Below are 19475 nucleotides of genomic sequence, written 5' to 3' on the forward strand. Positions count from 1 at the left end.
ATTCCAATGTGAAACTTGCAATGGTCTCTCTGTATGTTAATTTCTCTATCTCTGGAATGTGCACTGTGGTTCTTACCACCATCAGGAAGGCATCATCAAATCACTGAAATGATATTGGAGGAAAACAAGAGTGATTAATTTTGCAGAGCAGCACATCTATATTCTCTTCATGTTTTCCAATTTGCATGAAAAGCTCCTTCAGTAAAGAATATTTACACTCAGTGTATATACACCTTGTTTGACAGTTCCAAACTACACCCCAACCGCCCACTTCCGAATAGGGGAAAAAAAAAATCAGAAGCCTGCAATTGTGTAACATGTAAATCTCTTCTGGACTGGAGCCCATCGCTGTGGTTTGGCAACACAACCAGCACAACATTTCTTTTCTCATCTCTTGGAAAAAAAAAAAACCCAACAGAGAAAAAATACCTTGAGAATAAAGGTAATGATTAATCCACCAGGCACAAAAAGGACCGTTTTGGGGATTTCAGGTTCTAACTCCATAATTCAGATAAACAGCAGTGAACAGGGAATGACAATTTCACCGGAAGAGGATTAAGTCACAGGCTCTAATCAGGACAGCATTTGCACAGTCAGAGCACCTTACTAGCCATCTCCAGGAATCTGCGTGCAGCTGTCAAAACTTCTGTCTTCACTTGCCAGTGAGGTAGGGACCAGAAGCAGCAGATATTGGTGGGAAGAGTGGTCCTTGAAGAAGCCCCGAGATGCAGCCTGAGAAGAGACAACAGGGGAAAAGCTTCAAGCAGAGATTGGTCTTGAAGAGCAGCTTAGCTAAAGAAACGCTCTCTGAGTTCTTGGGCACGTTTATACTGATTGTAAGTATTTCCTAATTTCCTGATTTCGTACCCAATAATGCCTCCCTATCTATCTAGCTGTGAGTGGAGAGCTTTGTTTTGGTTTGTTTTCTTTAAGTTCATCATTAGATTCATCTCTTCCAAGAAACACCAAGTTACTTCCAGGCTGTTGAGCTACTTAGTGGCCGCAATATTAGGCTTCCATTTACTCATTTCATTTAGCCACAAGAGTTGATGGGGGTAGCCGAAGGGGAGTGAAGTACTTTCTTCGTTTCAGAGATTTACTCAGACTCTGAGATGGGTTTGTGATTCAAGTCAGCCGTTAGAAATTTTTCTCATTGATTAATTGATTTATACCCTGCTTTTTTCCCACAAACACAGAGGTGACTCAGTCACTTGAAATAAGTATTGAAAGTCAATAAATATGGATGGCAAGAAACAGCTCGTTATTACAAATGCTTTGCAAAGATTGTGCTGTCAGATCACCTGACTTTTAATAAACTAGAAATTGCACTAGGTAGAAATAGTGTACTGTGCAAGAGTCCAGCTTTGGTTTTGTATCATTTTTTCCCCTCTATTTAACTGGAGGTAATTTCTGAAGATCTTTAATTAGACAGTTTTGAGAACCTTCTATATATAAAGGAAGGACTGATTCTAAGCACCTCTCAAGGATTTTGTCCAGAGGTTTGCTCAGCTGTTAATAAAAGACTGGAAAGTTTACTTAAGTGGCATGGGATCTAGGCTTTCATCCTGCTGCATGTTCCAGAATTCTCTGGATCCTGAATTCTTAGCTGGAGCAAGACCGTTTGTGTACAGAAAATTAAATGTTCAATTATTCCCATATGTAGCAACCACTGATTTTAACTTGCTTTATTTATTTATTTTTTTTGTGAGGAAGATCAGCCCTGAGCTAACATCCATGCCAGTCCTCTTCTTTTTGCTGAGGGAGACTCGCCCTAAGCTAACATCTATTGCCAATCTTCCTCCTTTTTTTTTTCTCTTTTTCTCCCCAAAGCCCCAGTAGATGGTTGTACGTCATAGCTGCACATCCTTCTAGTTGCTGTATGTGGGACGCCGCCTCAGCATGACCCGACAAGCGATTTGTTGGTGCGCGCCCGGGATCCAAACCTGGGAAGCCAGTAGCGGAGCGCGCGCACTTAATCACTAAGCCACAGGGCCGGCCCTTAACTTGCTTTAAAAAAAAAATTGCTCAAAGATTCCCTACTCCAGGTATAAATAATTTCATTTTTCTTAGGGTTATAGAGAATTGCCCATAAACTTTGTACATTAAAAGTTCTTTGGTAATACACAGCATGGTGACTACAATTAATAATACTGTAATGCATATTTAAAAGTTGCTAAAAAGTAGATCTAAAAGCTCTCATCACAAGAAAAAAAAATTTTATAACTACGTATGTTTGGATGTTAACTAGACTTACTGTGGTGATCATTTCACAATATACACAAATATCAAATCATTATGTTGTACACCTGACACTAATATAATGTTATATGTCAATTATACCTCAATTAAAAAAAAGCCCGGGCCGGCCCCGTGGCTTAGCGGTTAAGTGCGCGCGCTCTGCTACTGGCGGCCCTGGGTTCGGATCCCAGGCACGCACCGACTCACCGCTTCTCCGGCCATGCTGAGGCCGCGTCCCACATACAGCAACTAGAAGGATGTGCAGCTGTGACGTATAGCTATCTACTGGGGCTTTGGGGAAAAAAAAAAAAGGAGGAGGATTGGCAATAGATGTTAGCTCAGAGCCGGTCTTCCTGGGCAAAAAGAGGAGGATTAGCACGGATGTTAGCTCAGGGCTGATCTTCCTCACAAGAAAAACAAACAAACAAAAAAAGCCCTGGGCTGGCCCCGTGGCTTAGCGGTTAAGTGCGCCCGCTCTGCTGCTGGCGGCCCGGGTTTGGATCCCGGGCGCACACCAACGTACAGCTTATCCAGCCACGCTGAGGCCGCGTCCCACATACAGCAACTAGAAGGATGTGCAGCTATGACAGACAACTATCTACTGGGGCTTTGGGGAAAAAAGAGGATTGGCTCAGAGCTGGTCTTCCTGGGCAAAAAGAGGAGGATTAGCACGGATGTTAGCTCAGGGCTGATCTTCCTCCCAAAAATAAATAAATAAATTTAAAAAAGCCCTTTGCTTTGGATAAATACATATCAATTTAGGAGAATAAGCCAAGATTGAGAAATGAATATGAGCTCAAAAAATTGAACCAGTGTAAAATGAGTGAGAGTCATAAGTTTTCTGGTCTTTGAGAGCCTCTTTTGACCTGACTCATTCCAGTATTTTCAAGGAGTTATGGACAATTTCTTGAGCTCTTTGTCTTCACCCACGGGACTTAGTTAGGGGGAGCTCTAAGGAAAAGAGAGAATAAAAACGCAAGATTCTTCTGATTCCAGTGGCTGCTTGCTGGATAACCGCCCACAGAAATCCTCGGGTTTCTCTTACTTGGCAGTCTGGTCCCAAAGAGAAGAGTGGTTGTCACCACAGACTGACTTGAGCCCCAGTGTGACTTAAGGTCCAGAGAAGTGAAGCAAATTTGGTCACAATTCTTAGTGCTCTGCAGAAAACACAGAGGAGGAAGTGAATCCATTTTGCAACGGAAAAAGTTAAAACTCTTTATTTCTTAACAAGAACTTGTTTCATAATCCCATCCCGTCTGGGGTGAGTAAGTGGAAGTTGCTCTCAGCCATTCACTGTTCTTTTTACTCATGCAGCTAGTAGCGTGTGTCGCCCTAGTATTCAAGGTGGGGGCCAAAGAAGTAATATCTTAATATTGTACTTGGAAAAATTAAACTTTATACCTTCTCCTAAAGCCAAGCATTTCCTGAAAGGTTTGATTTCTATCTATACTGTACCTTTATTTTTCTAAAGCGAACCCTGATGAAATCTATAATTGTGATTATAATCTTCAGGTTTGCTGAGGTTTTTTTGGGGATGTGTAAACAAGAAGTTTCTGCACAAACACAATAGTTTTTAAACCAATAAATATACATGCTTTTGCTCAAAGTTTATCCAAAGCAATTGTTTCTGCTTTATTAGAAAGTGTGCATTTGGCCTTGCTTTCTCTTGTAAAAAGCTTTGCATGTTGTTAAGGCGTGGGGAAAAGGGGGCATTAAAGAGACGGCAGAAGATATGTAGGACTCATCAGTCCTTCAAATTTGTGAAGTTGGTCTTCCCCCAGACCCTGGGAATCTGGTGCCATTTTTCTCCCTCCTCTCAAAAATGGCTCTTAGAGGAAGTACGTCAAACTCATTCACACCGTGGTATAAATGACTGATAAGGCCTACGGGTAGCATTAAGGGAAGAGAAGGTCCATGAAAAATACTTTGTAAACTACAACTAAAAACAGCAATAATTAAGCCATAATACAAAGAGCCAGCTTTAATTTGGCATTTTAGACAGGGGGGTGGTAGGCCTTTTTGCCTCTGCTAGCTTCAGGGAGGAGGTTTGCAATGCATCTTCTTTATCACAGAGAAGAGGTTTAGAAACCTTGAGCCTCAAAGGTAGGGAGCATGTATCAAGTACCTATCATATGTTAGCTTCTTTATATGTGTTTGTTTCATCCTTACAATAGCTGCATTAGGAAGGTTTTATTATGACCCACAAACAGTTGGAGAAATGAGGGCTCAAAGCAATGAAGTAACTGCCAAAACCAGGAAAGCATACAACTGGGATTCTTTCTAATTCTAGAGCCTACGCTTCCCACCTATTGCTGGAATCCCTTGACCAATGTCCTTGATAGAGAGGAAATCAGACTCCCTCTGCTTCAACATTTCCATAGATTGGAGCCATGCATTAGCCTTCACTTACTTGTGGGCATGCGAGTTTAACTGGTGGGCACCTGATGAGACCAGACCACTAGTTGTACCCTGAAGTCAATGTCTTTACTTTCTCCGAAGCAGAAAATACTGCTCAACGTGGGTGGACAGGTATAAGGTAAAGATAGAGGACAGAGGACTGCTCAGCCCCCTGCTTGTGGGCCCACTGTCTGGGGATTTCAATGCACATTAAATACACACTACACGTCAAGTTCCTAAAATAGGAAACGCTCATTAAATGCTAGCTCCCGGGGGGCCGGGCCCGAGGCTTAGCGGTTAAGTGCGCGCATTCCGCTACTGGCGGCCCGGGTTCGGATCCCGGGCGCGCACCGACGCACCGCTTCTCCAGCCATGCTGAGGCCGCATCCCACATACAGCAACTAGCAGGATGTGCAGCTACGACATACAACTACCTACTGGGGCTTTGGGGGGAAAAAAAGGAGGAGGATTGGCAATAGGTGTTGGCTCAGAGCCGGTCTTCCTCAGCAAAAAGAGGAGGATTAGCACAGATGTTAGCTCAGGGCTGATCTTCCTCAAAAAAAAAATAAAATAAAAAAAATAAATGCTAGCTCCCTTTCCCCTTTCCCACCCCTTCCCCTCTTCTACTTGAGAGTCCTTTGTAGTATTTGAAAACAGCTGCTTTGTCTCCTCCTGGGCATCTTGCAGACACCTTTGCCCCGCATTTGCCACGAAACTCTGCACTTACGTAAATGGGACCCCATAAACGTGTGTTGAATTAGAATCTCTTTTTTGGGCTGAACTTCCCAGGATCTCTAGTCATTTCTTGTAGTACCTATGTTCTCTCCCCACTATTCTGTGTACCCTCTTCTCTCTTCAAACGTTTCAGGATTCTTTGATACAGAGCTCATCCTACTGAAGATGCTGAGGTGAACAGCTCGGCAAGCAGCCATATTTCCTCCTGTGGTGTAAGGGCATCCTTCCAGAGCTGGACTTATGAGTGGGTAGCATCTACCTGTGTATTAGGGAGGACCTTAACTTCTTTTCTCACCCTGTCAAACTTGTATGCTACAGATCTACCTTTTGGCACCTCTAAGAATGAAAAAATGCAAATACTTCTTTTAAAAGTAATACCCTCGACCTGTGCCCTAAAGGGAAACGGAAAGGGTACAGGCCTGAGACACAGAACATGGAGGGCATGGGAGGGTGGGCAGTGCAGGAGGGAGGGAGGAAGCGAGACTGATGCTACGTGAGAAACTTCAGACCTCGCAGGGTTTCCTGTGCTCCTGCCTCCCTCCGTGGCTTCATGCCCAAACTTCCCTCCTTGTCAGAGTCACCGGGTGCATCATTTCATTCTGGGTGGGTTGTCAGATATGCTGACTATTGAAATTCCAGGGCTTTAAAATTATTATTACAGTGTGCTCAGATCTTGGAGTAGATCTATTCCATATTAGAGAACTTTGAAACAAAAGAATACATGGTCAGCAATTAGAGTGAAATAGGAAAGTTCTTAAAATAAGCCAGTTCATGAAATATGTCTGCTGATTCAGGACAATTTTGGTCCACTACATTATTTAGAATTCCCAGGAATGGGAGGACAGTTCTGAGATAGGGGTGGGACAGCTGTCATTGGCCCTTCTTATTGATGAGGAAGCTGATGCAATCACGTGTCCTCTGAATCCTCAGAAGCTCAGTCGCCCTGCCATACGCACCCGCTGACCCTCAGGTTCCCCTGTGCTTTTCCTCCAAAAGGCATAGGGTGTTCCTTCATGTAGATTCCTGTTTATCTTTACATCTTTCCTAGGCGAGAGAGAGAGAGAAGGGATCAACTCCATTTCGCCAGATGGGGAAACAGGTGTAACATAATTAAGAGGTTCACCCAAGGTCACCCAGCCCATGAATGCAACAGCTGGGCTTGATATCTTGACTCCAGTCACACCTGATACACCATCATTTGGTGAGAATTAACTCCTTTCACATGAAAGCTCAAGAGAACTTTTCTAATTTTATAGCCTAAAATACATTAGACATTAGAGGTGTCAAAAGATGATTATATAGAACAGACATGATGATGGCAGGGAAATTTTATAGAAGATCTACTAGCATAGAGTTTTTGGACCTCTTTGCCACCTTCAAGTACATTCAAGGCTCTTGTAACGCTGGGGTTCTGAGGTGGGGCAGCACATTGACCATTCATTGCACTTTTTCCCCGGGTACTTCTAATTTCTGGGTTCTCCTTGAGACCACCCTGTGGCTCAGAGGCAGAGCAGAGGACCCACAAGGAAGTGGGCCTCAAGAGATCCCATAATTCCTCTCTCTTGCTTTCTGGCTCAACAGTCCCCAGCCCTCTAGCTGTTTCTTCTCTGCTTGGTTTGAGCTTATTGCTTTGCAGACGTGCCCCACTCCAAGCCTGGGATGTTCAGGACGAGGGTCCCAGAGGACCACAGCTGTCAGTTTGCTGAAAGATGATAGGCCAGAAGCCTCTGCTGTGAGCAGTGCCCTGGCTGATTCTGGCCACGAATGTCTGCTGGAGCCTTGGAGGGGTCTGCCATCCTTAGGTCTTCACACACTGGCTTCGGAATGAAGTGGTCTCTGTTGTCTGGTCCCTATGTCTCTCAGATGAAGGAACAGAGACCCACATGCTCACAGAATTCTGTCAAATGCTCTTTCTACTGCAGCAGGACATCAGAGAGAATGCCCACCATCAATCCCATCTGTTTCTTGTTATTTACTTAAGATTTATGTCCTGTACTCAGCCTTTCATGGATCTGCACTTCTGTACTTGGGTGTTCTGTCGCTGTAAGTAAGTCCAAGGTTTTAAATCTGAATGAGTGGAGGAACTAAACATGGAGGGTTCCGTGTGGATTCTTGCCCTATATCTTCAGCGAGATGTAAAGGGGACTGAAGCAGGAAGTTAAAGACTTGTGGTTCTCTCCTGCCAAAGACAATGATGGGGACAAAAGACAGTGAAGGAGGTTAACATTTACTGAGAATATCCTATACCCAGACACTCATTAATCCTTGAAAATCTCATAAGATAAGAGAATTGTTCCTGTTTTACAGATGAGGAAATTAAGGGTTAGTATGATTAAGCAACTTGCCCACAGGCAAGTGTATGGTGGAGCTGGGATTACAATCAAATCTCTGGTTTGTCTTCATCTTGCTGGAGTTATCATTCTTGTGTATGCTTTTGAACTTTTACGCTGTTCCCTATAACAATATATTTCACTGTTTTGCACGTTTTAAAAATTTACAAACATGGCTTCATAACTTGCATACCTTCTACAATTTGAGATTTTCCCCCAAAGACACTTTTTGAGATTTATCTATTTGGGGACATGTAGACGTAGATAATTCATTTTAACTGTTGTGTGGTATGGCAGGTTTATACATCCATTCCCCACATAAACCATTATGTTGTTTGCAGTTTTTCGTAATTACCAACACTGCTGCAATGAACATCTTTGTGCTTGTCTCCTTGTACACATGTTCCAGAGCTTCTCCTGAGTGTATACTTAGAAGTGGGTTTGGTGGCCCTGGCGCATGTGTATCTTCAACTTTGTATGTATCGGAAAATTGCTCTCCAAAGTGGTTTCAAATTAATAGCACCAGCAGCAACATATGAGTTCCCGTTTTCCACGTACTCACTGACCCTTGATATTATCCAACTTTTATATTTTTGTCCACTTGACATATAGGAAATAGAATTTCACTAGTAGTGTTAATGAATTCCCGGTGTAGTTGATCATCTTTTCATGTTTACTGAAACTAGATTTCCTCTTCTGTAAATTGCCTGTTCATATCCTCTGCACATTTTGTGGTTTTTTTTGTTTTGTGGGGTTTTTTTGTTTACTTTTTCTTTGGTTACAGGACATTGGTATTTATTTAAAATCCAGACAGTAAAGATATTTTGTGTTTTCTTATTACAGTTTAATATTTTGCTTTTCATATTTAGGTCTTTAAGTCATTCGAGTTAATTCTGGCATATAATGTAGAGTAGGTGTCTTTTATCTATATCTGGAAGGATAGCCAGTTGTTCCAGTACCATTTTTGACCAGTTTATCCTCTCTCTACTGATTGTGATGACATCTCTATCATACACCAGTTCATATATATGTATGGTTGATATTTAGACTTTATTCAGTTCCATTGATCTCTCTCTCCAAACCTGCACAAATGTCACATATTTTTGTTATAATCACTTTCCAAATAATTTTTATTATCTGGCATTTTCCTGCCTTATTATTTTTTCAATATTATTAGCAATATTGCTATATTGCTATACAATTGCTATACAATATATGGTTATTGCTATACAATAACCAATATTATCTTGGCTATTTTTAGGCTTTTATTCTTCCACATGAATTTTAGGATCCGTTTATTGAGTTCCATAAATACCCTGTAGGGGTTTTGACTGGAACTGCATTGAGTTTATATGTTATTCTGAATAGAACTGATATCTTTAAAACATTGACTCTTATTTGTGATTAGTTATTCATTTGTAGATCTGCTTTTATATTTCTTTTTTAAAGTTTTATAATTTACTTTGTGTTAGTCATATATATCTTTGTTTGATATATTTCTAGGTACCTTAGGTTATTATTACTATTGTGAATGGTACCTTTTTAAAATTATATTTTCTAATTAGAGTTTAGGAACAACATTGATTTTTGTTTGCTGATCTTGTATTCAGCAAACTTGGTAATTCACTTATTAATTCAAATGAATTTACAGCTTATCTTGGATATTCTGTGTAGATTAGGGCTGTCAAATCTGATAGCCACAAACCATATGTGGCTACTTAAGTTAAAATTAAACTTAAATAAATAAAAACTTTAGTTCCTCAGTCTTACTAGTCCTATTTAAAGCCCTCAAGATGCATATATGACTACAGGCTACCATATTGGACAGCACAGATATAGAACTTTTCTTTCACTGCAAAATGATCTATTGGACTGTGATGACACAGAAGATATTTTTTTCCTGAGAATATAGAGTTTTTATTTTCTTTCTTTCTGGAACTTAAATATTTAGTTTCTTCTTATTGTGTTATTATCATGGTTAAAACTTCTTGTACTATATTATTAGAAGCTATAATTGTGGCACTCTTGTTTTATTCCCTACTTTAAAGAATCTGCTTCTAATGTTTTACCGTTAAATGTGATAATTCTTGTAGGTTTTTGGTAGACACTCTTGATTTGAGTAAGGAAATGTCTGTCTATTCCTCATTTACTAAAACTTTCACTAACAATTATTGTTGAGTTTTTAAAAAATACCTTTTCTACATCTATTGAGATAAGCATATGAGTTTCCCTTTTTATCTGTTGATGAAGAAAATTACGTTGAAAAATATTTCTGTCATTAAATCATCCTTACATTCCTGAGATTAATCCCCACCTAGTCATGCAGCATTTAGTTTGCAATGTTTTATTAAGGATTTGGGCTATAATTTCTTGTTATTATGTTTTCCTTGTCTAGTTTTATTACCAGTTCATATTAGCCCCCTGAGATGAATTGGAGTTCTTTCTCTCTTTTTATATTTTCTGGGACACTTGGTATAAAATGAGGATTATCTGTTTCTTGAAGATTACTTAGCACGTGTCCTGAAAAAGGGTGTGAAGAAAGAAAGGTGTGTGCCAGAGAAGATTTCTCTAAAAGTTACAGGTCTAATTTAGATTTTCTCTTCTTAATTCCATCTTGGCAATTTATATTTCTTTCTGGGAACTGTACTCTATTTATGTTTTCAAATTTAGTGTTTCAAAATGGTTAATACTTTCGAATTAACACAGTGAAAGCAATAATTTTGAAAGGATTTTTCATAGTATTTGCTTATGGTTTTTAAAATCTCTACTGTACATGAGATGATGTCCTCTTTTTAATTTTCTTTTTCTTTGAGGAAGATTAGCCTTGAGCTAACATCTGTTGCCAATCCTCCTTGTTTTGCTGAGGAAGATTGGCCCTGGGCTAACATCAGTGCCCATCTGCCTCTACTTTATATGGGATGCCGCCACAGCATGGCTTGATGAGCGGTGTGTAGGTCTGTGCCCAGAATCCGAACCTGAGAACCCCAGGCTGCCGAAGCGGAGGGAGTGAACTTAACCGCTACGCCACTGGGACGGCCCCATCCTCTTTTTAATCTTTCATGTGATTTCTTTGTTGTCCGCTCAGTTGTTTCTCCTTCGACCTTTCTCATATCCTGCCATTGAGTCCATCAGTTTTCTTTATTTCTCCTCTACTAGCTCTTTCTATTCCTTGAGTGTTTACCCTTACATCTTTTAAAAAATGTATTGTTGGGCCGGCCCGGTGGCTTAGCGGTTAAGTGCGCGGCTCTGCTACTGGCGCCCGGGGTTCGGCTCCTGGGTGCGCACCGACGCACCGCTTCTCCGGCCATGCTGAGGCCGCATCCCGCATACAGCAACTAGAAGGATGTGCAACGATGACATACAACTATCTACTGGGACTTTGGGGAAGGAAAAAAAAAGGAGGAGGATTGGCAATAGATGTTAGCTCAGAGCCAATCTTCCTCAGCAAAAAGAGGAGGATTAGCACGGATGTTAGCTCAGGGCTGATCTCTCACAAAAAAAAAGAAAAAAAAAGAAAAATGTATTGTTGAGTTAAAAAGTTTAAAGTGAATCAGCATCTTTTTCCTTCTGAACAACACAAAAACTTTAAAAAATCCTAATTGTAATCAGCCACTCCATCTTACATGTCATTATTATGTAATAGTTAAATTCTACCTTCATTATTATTCTAGGTGTTTTTAATAGTGAACACATTTAAATTTACTGTTATGTACCAATCTATTTGCTATTCATTACTGCATACATCTGCTACTTTCTTTTAGGTGCAATCTCCTTTGTGCAGTAAGTTCTTTAGAAAATTTTTCAGGAAGAGTATGTGAGGGATAAATTTTCTCAGTCTTTGCCTAAATATGCCTTTCTTTCACCCTCAAGGTTCAATGATAAATTGGCTGATAAATTTTAGATTGATTGTTTTTGCTTGGCATTTTGCAGGTGCCATCTCAACCTCTCTATTGTTGCTGTTGACAAGTCTGTTGTTGTTCTAATTTTTGTCCTTAATAATCTGTGTTTCTCTGGTTACTATTAAGAGTTTCTCTCTTTTTTTCCCCTGAAACTTCACTATATTATGACTAGGGGTGAACTTATTTTATTTGTAGTGCTCAGGATTCATTGTTCATCTTTAATATAAAGATTTGTAATTTTCATCAGTTCTGGGAAATTCTTTCAGCTTTATTGCCTTTCCTCTCCCCCAGTCTCTCTATTTTCTCCTTTTAGAACTCCTGTTATATTATATTTGTATATACACTTGACCCTCTCACTTTTTTCCTTATGTCTCTTAACCATTCTTTCATATTTCTATCTCTTAATCTCTCCATGCTGAATTTTGTGTAGCTGTCTCAAATCTATCTTCCAGTTCAGTAATTCCCTATTTAGTTGTATCTAATCTTCTGTTTAACAAATTCATTATGTTTTTAGTTTCATTAACATGTTTTCATTTCTAGAAGTTCTATTAGGTTCTTTTTCCTAATTGCTTTTCTTTTCTCTTCTTATGTGTTTATTTCTTTTATCTCTTTAACTCACTGAAGTCTAATATATTTATGGTATTTTATGATTATTCTGTCATCTCAAGTTTTGGGAGAGCTAATCATCCTGCTTATTTTATCTACTCACTCTCATTCACAAAGGAACATTTCCTTTAGTATTTTGTAAATTTGTAGCATAAGCTCTTCTGGAAGATTTATTTTTCAGTGTGAGAATTCCATATGGCCTGAACCTTGGATTTGTTCTTCAAAACAGGTTTGCATTTGCTTCTGCTAGGTTGCCCAGGTATATCAACAACCAGAACTGATTATTGTGAAGCGGAAAACTGAAAAGAGAAGATTGATGAATGCATGTGCTAGGTTGAAGACCTCTCTCCCAAAAGAATGACTCTCTGCTCTCTTTCTCCCACATGGGTTGTGTGATCGTAAATCACTAGGAAATCCCATACTTTCTTCAGATGAGGCTGGTTCTCTTCAAGTCCTTAGACCCTGAGTCAGTATCAGCTGAAGGAAGGCTTTCCTGCAGGCTTCCTCTCATCGGCTGTAAATATGAAGGGCCAGACTAGTGTGGGAAATTTCAGAGTTCCAAAGAACCTGGAGAGAAAAGTCTGTTCTGGGTCGCTGATCTAAGGGCTGCAGACTCCTAAAGCCAAACTTGATTGTGCCCAAGAGAACTGTGCTTTTGATCCCTGAGTTTTCATTTTGACCCAGAAAACTAGCTATTGTCATTGATTTTCAAAGGGGAAGTTTTTTGTTTTCTACTTTCCAGAAGTGGGTTCGGTTAGTTTTTCTTTAGTGACAAAGTCCATTGCAACATGTTCTCATTAATTGACCAGAAAGGGGAACATAGTAATGAGAACAGAAGTTGGCTCTTCTTTACTCATCAGCCTTATGATGAAGATATGGCATAAAGTGAAGGAGTGTGAGGAAGAGAAGCCTCAGAAAAGTGAGATAACCAATAGAACTGATCAAAATGCTACACAGCGCAGCAGTGAAGGTTACTCTCTACATCTAGTGAGCACCTTATTTCATGTCTGAGGTAGGACTGCAAATGCTTTCAGAGAAAATATGCCAACGAAATGTGCTGCTCCCTTCTCCATCTTGATAGATTGGCTGATCATGCTAGGACACAGGCCTGGCATGGCCAGTCAAGACCAAAAAGGACTTGAGGGCCTAGTCCCTCTCAGCCTAGAATCAGCCCACATACCTTAGTCTCTGTTTGAAAGTTTAGACTTTCTTAGGAGGAAACCTCCCAGAAACCTATGCTTCTATCAATAGGTGAATGGTTAAAGAAATTGGGGTGTATCCATGCAATGGACTCTTGTGTAGCTGTTAAAGATAATAAAGCCAATCTTTATATGCTGATATGGATAGACTCTCTAAACTGTTAAATTGAAAAAGCAGGCTGAAGATGGTATGTATAAGATACTCCTATTTGCATAAACACACACACACACACACACACACACATCATGTATTTTTGACAGAATATACCAGAAAGTATTGATACTAGTTATCTGTGGAGAATAAAATATGAAAGCTAGAGTGATAAAGAGATGATTTTATTATATTTTGCTGTATATTCTTTGTATTTTAAAAAATTTTACAGGTTCGTGTATATTTTCTTCATCTTCCTTCTCTCCATAAAAGAGCTCACTGAGTGGAATTTGTCTCTTCCAAGTGTTTTAGAGAGTGGCTCAAAATGTGTTCTGAAGAACACTAGTTCCATGAAATGCAAATAAGAATTAAGTGAAAGAAAATATGCTATCCTTCCCAAATATGCTTAAGAAACACTGGTTTAAATCAAGATAAGTAGTTTTCTCAACTGCAGGAATTATCAGAGCCTTTAACGTTCACTGTGATTTTCTAAGAGGAGACTAGAATGTATAGCTGGCCCCAGACTTACTTGACCACAAATCCCTTTTTTTTGAGGAGCATCTTATGGAACTGATGGTCTATGGAACATACTTAGGGAATTGCAGGCCCTGGAATGAATCTAAGAAACAAACCAGCCCCCAGAACATCTCCATCTTCAGAGATCTTCCAGATTGAGAGTGACTCAAGGTATACTTGACATTGTTTGGCCACTTCACTAAGAGAGAACTGTCCTCAGCAACCCCCATCCACACCCAGCACACTCAGATCCATGGTTATCTTCATATGCATACACACACCTTAATAAGTAAATGCTTAGTTTCTTACCCTGGCCCTGGGATTATGATCAGATTCTTGTCCAAGTTAGCATTATTTGGGATGAGTTGAGGGATGTGAATGTCTGGCGTAGGTCAGAAAAGGACAGCATTGTTCTTTTTCAGCCTAGCAGAAATAATGGAGTTTAAACAGTTTTCTAACTGCTAGCCCTAGTGGTCTGGTGGTTAAGATTTGGTGCTCTCACCACCATGGTCTGGGTTCATTTCCCAGTCAGGGAACCACACCACCCATCTGTTGATTGTCATACTGTGGCAGCTGCGTGTTGCTGTGATGCTGAAAGCTATGCCACTGGTATTTCACTAACCAACAGCAAAAATCACCTTTCATTTCTGAGGTCCAAGTCGGGTCTTAGTAGTCTCTTGGTTGGCCATTTGCCCATTCACCTGGTTCTCAAATCTCAGATTCTTCTTTTTATGAGCCTGGCCTAATATCATCTCTTTTCAAGTACAGCTGGTTCTAGAGGGGTGATTGACGTCCTCCCGATTTTCCCTCAGGCTGTATGTCACCACATACTTTATTTTTAACCAGAACGTCCAGGTTTCAGTCTTGGTTCTTTGTGACTATCTTTGTTATGACTGAGAAAGTTTTATTTTCAATTGGAAAACTAACTGACTGGAAAGCCATGCATGAATATCATTCTGTCCTAATAAAGGGAACAAGTAGACCCACCGAGACAGCAGCAGTTGTCAGAGGGGAAATACAGAGCTGGGAAACAGAAAATCTGGCTCCAGATTCGGATTCTGCCACTTGTTAGCTGTATGAATTTTGTCAAGTTGTCCAGTCTTCCACTTTTTAAACGGGGATTCAGTATTGGGAGGAATAATGGATGCAATATACGTGAGAGTGCCTGGCCCACGGAGTACATGCTATAAATGTTTGCTTGTTCACCCCTCCAGCTGTCAAAATTATGTGCAGTCAGACCCGAGCCCCATCACTTACTACCCGTGTGAATGTGAGAAATTCTCTTGACCTCTTAACCTCTTTAAGCTTCATTTCCCTATTTGTAAAACGGAGACAATAAGAGAACCTAACTCACAGGGTCGTTATGAGGATTAATGGGCTAATGTATGGAACGTGCTTAGTTCATGAAAAGGACTCAATAAATATTAGTTGTTATTGCTGTTGTTACTATTATCACTACATGTTCCAGTGGATATGGTCACATAAACTAAATAGGTATATGTAGACAGGTGGAGTAGGATGTGGACTTCGGGTAACACATACCTACAGCATGGCCTGGAGGGCCACGGTTTGCAGAGAAAGCTGTACTGACAGATTGGCGTTTGCTTTCCTTCCTCTCCAATTACAAAAAGCAAAATGTTTACCAGAGGAAGGGGACCTCTGGCAAGCCCCAAAGTCCTTCTCAAGGATGGGGACTGTCTTTTTTGGTCTCTCTATCTCCACCACCTTAGGTAAAGTTTTGCCTGTGGCCAGACCTTCATTTGAAGGTAGCCACGGATCCTTCCTCCAGGAACTGGGAGGCTGTGCTGCATCTCAGCCCAGGTATCTTATAACCATGGTATTGTGGGGCCAGGAAGTCACTGGCACCAAAAGCTAAATGGGTTTCTCTTAAGAGGGGAGTGAATATCCCCAAAGCCTATTGCAACCAGGCATGTTACATATAAGTGAAGTGGAGGTGGTGGGGTTGGGGGGAAGTGGACAGTGTATGCCCTATCTTAGGGGCATGTCCTATCTAGACCCTCTCCACTACGACTGAGCAGGAATGGGCTAAGCCTTTATCAGATTTTCCAATTTTTCAAGAATGGTCAGAAATCCAGAGTTCTATGTATAATTTTTCCATTTTTAAATACTGGCAACATTTTCCAAAATTGAAAAAAAATTACCATGTGTGTCAAACAAGACATCTATGGATCAATCCTACTCATAGGCCGTCCTCAGCCATGGACTACCAGTTTGTGACTCTGCTCTGAAGGTGTCCTTAACCACATTCTACAAAGACAAAATTTTCTCACCAGTAAAGGGTAAATGGAGAGATCGTGAGGGTCTACGCCTTCTGTTCAACATCATCTGTTTACCGGAGTCCTGGCTACTGGAAGTCAAATTCCTGTGTGCAAGATTGTGGTTCTTTCTTTTCCCATCCTACCACCTGGTTAAACTGGTTGAGGCAATAGTGTGAAAACCATTTTTATTTCAGGCAATATCAGAAGAGAATCTTGATCTCAAATCATCTTAATCTGGTTCCTCATTAGGCCAATCTGTTATACACTCATGTGATTATATTAATACATCTCAGATTTAATATATTATATCAGGTGATTCAACAATTTTAGATATTTATCAAATGATTCCAAGAATTTGGGGAGACTTAAATATCAAAATGGCCATCATTTAGTTAGTAAGGCTGAATTACAAAACTGCATCTCCATGTATACTTTCTCTAGGCATAAATGCTTAAGCCATTCATTAAAAACAAGCTTATAACATTAAATGGCAGTTCATCTCTTCCTCCCTATTTTTCTTGTGATTCTTACCAGATATCAGCCATCTTCCCTCTCCTACTGGTCCATGAGGTCTCAGAGGACCTGGGTCTGACTGTTTGCACTCCTGCTACCACCAGGCACTTAGAACTTTCAAATGTACATACACATGGAGGAATGAAGGAAGGAAGGAAGGAGGGAATGGCTGAGTGAATGCCAAATCCCATTTAGAGGTACTTGTAGATTTGGGGATCTTAGTTTCCTATAATTTGACTTTTTGAATGACTTCTAAAGCACAAATCTGGACAAATTGCTTACTTGGCTGCAGCACAATTGAGGGCAGTTTAGTGTAAGTGAAGGAACACAAACTTTAGACACAAACATTAATTTTAGGTTCAAAAAGAGCTTTTCACCAGCTGTATGTCCTCAGGTAAGTTACTTAATTTCTTTATCCCAAGGTAACTTTAGATAAAACAGCAGACTTTTCCTCCCCCTCAGGTTATTATGAGGACTAAATGAGAGTATTTATAGCATATATATATATTTGTGTGTGTGTGTCTGTGTGTATACATATCTGACACACACACACACATATATACAAGACAAATCAGTTTGTTTAAAATACAAGTATTGCCATAGATATCCTCTTTTAATGTTGAATTATGTCTTATGAACATTTGCATCATTGAATGACAAGTTGTTTACTGGAGGATATTTTTTGTTAAAAATACATTCCTTACCTATTTCCAAGCCGACCTGCAGCAACGTACAAGAAAAACAGTCAACATGACTCATGGTCTTGGGTCGCATTGTTGCTGCCCACGTGATGCATAGCAAATGTGCCCCAAACTGGCACTCCTGGATTAAAAGAGGATATTAGTCTTCCTATAAAAGTTTTTAAAAGAACAACAATAAATACTAGCCAGTGAGCTTTGGAGGTATTGGGGGATTTTAGAATGACCACTGGGGTTTCTTCTTTGACTCGGATTCAACCAAAGGTACTAAGGACACAGGCAGGGGTGAGGGAATTGTTTGACTTCTAGGGTCTTGGTGATGAGAATAGCTATGAATGCTAATAAGTCCCCCAAATGCTGGCCAGTGACATAAGAAATCTGTGTGGCTCACGGGTGTGGTTCATCAGTGTGGAAAAGGCCTGCCCAACCATTGTCTCAGCGCACTCATGCCCAGTGTTAGGCAGGTTTGATCAGTGTTAGGGGAATGAGTGTGCCTTCTGCTGATGACCACAAGATTGGGAGACACCATGAGGAAAGGAGATAGCAAGACAGAACAGGAGAGGAAAGAGTTTAATTCTGCCTTCAGGTCTGGTTTTTCCCTGGTGAGCCCTTGGTCATCTCGTGGAAGTTGTCAATGTAAGGAGAGCTAGAAATAAAGCAAATAGAAACCAATAAAACAGGTTTTGCATAAATTGAAAAAGCTGTACTTAATCACCTATGTATCTTGTTGATCTCTGAGAAAGGAAGGGAAATGGGGCTGAAAAGGATTTTTCTCTAGGTTGTGGGAAGCTTTGGTGAAAAAGCACAAGTATTGGGTATTTTTCTGAACCAGAGTGACTACATTTGTTGTCACCAGAAAAGCCACTTGTCCTGGCACAAAGACCAGGGCATACAAGGAGGCTCCCAAATGAGCTTCATCCTCAGTCCTTTCTCCTCGGACTGATGTACGTGGTTTACAGCGAGGCCATTGTATGGGTAGATTTGTAACAGATGGCTGCTGCCTGGGGTCTCCAAGTCCTTCAACATTCTGAGACATCCCTTTACTTTCAACATGCAGATAGGAAAACGGGTGCCCCGTCCCACATCCTGTGGAACCCCGGTGTTCTCCCTGAGAATTTCCATGAATTCTTGGGGGCATTGGTTGCTTCCAATGACCTCTTGCTCCACCCAATGTGCAATAGTTAAGAGCACAGGCCTCTGACAAGACAGATCTGAAATCAAATCCTGGTTCTGTCTCCTTTGTTTTTATTATGTAACATTGGGCAAATTGCATGGCCTTTCTCAGCCTCATTTCCTCATCATGAAATGGAGATAATAATACTTCCCTCCCAGAGTGATCATAAGTTAATAATGGGATAATGATGAGGCAATACAGGTAAGACACTTAGCGTGGAACCTGTCGCAAAGCTCACACCAAATAGACAGGAGCTGATATTTGTATTCCTTTATTCTCACTACCTGCAACAGATGAGTAAAGACAGTACACATCTCACACAGTCTTTATTCCAAAGTCCATGACAGCGTTTCCCAGGGAGCTCCTCTCAACTTCAGAAAGTTTCGAGAACTCCGTAGGATAGAGACTGTTCTTTTAGTGTCCATTAATTCTGAAAATACTGAACCACAAAAGGTAGATACAAGACATGTTATTTTTCTCTTCTCTGGACAAAATTGATGTGCACAAAAAATTACAGACCCCTTGCAATAATTGCAACGTTCCCTGGTGATCCTTGGCTGCAGATTGGATGCATTTGCAAACATTGTACTAAGGAATTCCTAACCTTCATTAACTACTGCTTTTCTGAAAGGGCTCAGTTTTTACATATTCACTGAACAAATATTTACTGAGTGTCTGTTATGTACCACGTACTGTGCTAGGAATATCTTGGTTTACACTTTAAAGGATGTGCAAGAGAT

At 40.4% G+C, this 19475-nt stretch overlaps 1 protein-coding gene across 1 annotated transcript in view; it reads left to right on the plus strand.

Moving 5' to 3' along the window:
* The first annotated feature begins 380 nt into the window (after positions 1–380).
* AQP9 (aquaporin 9) overlaps positions 381–19475 on the plus strand; it is a 44305-nt gene continuing 25210 nt past the window's right edge. The window contains exon 1 of the mRNA XM_004421625.3: positions 381–836. Within this exon, the coding sequence (XP_004421682.1) occupies positions 726–836 (111 nt within the window). The 5' untranslated portion in view covers positions 381–725. The remainder of the gene's footprint in view (positions 837–19475) is intronic.

This window comes from Ceratotherium simum, chromosome 3 (assembly GCF_057802395.1).
Source record: "Ceratotherium simum simum isolate JZ-2026a chromosome 3, ASM5780239v1, whole genome shotgun sequence".
NCBI classification, from domain to species: domain Eukaryota; kingdom Metazoa; phylum Chordata; class Mammalia; order Perissodactyla; family Rhinocerotidae; genus Ceratotherium; species Ceratotherium simum.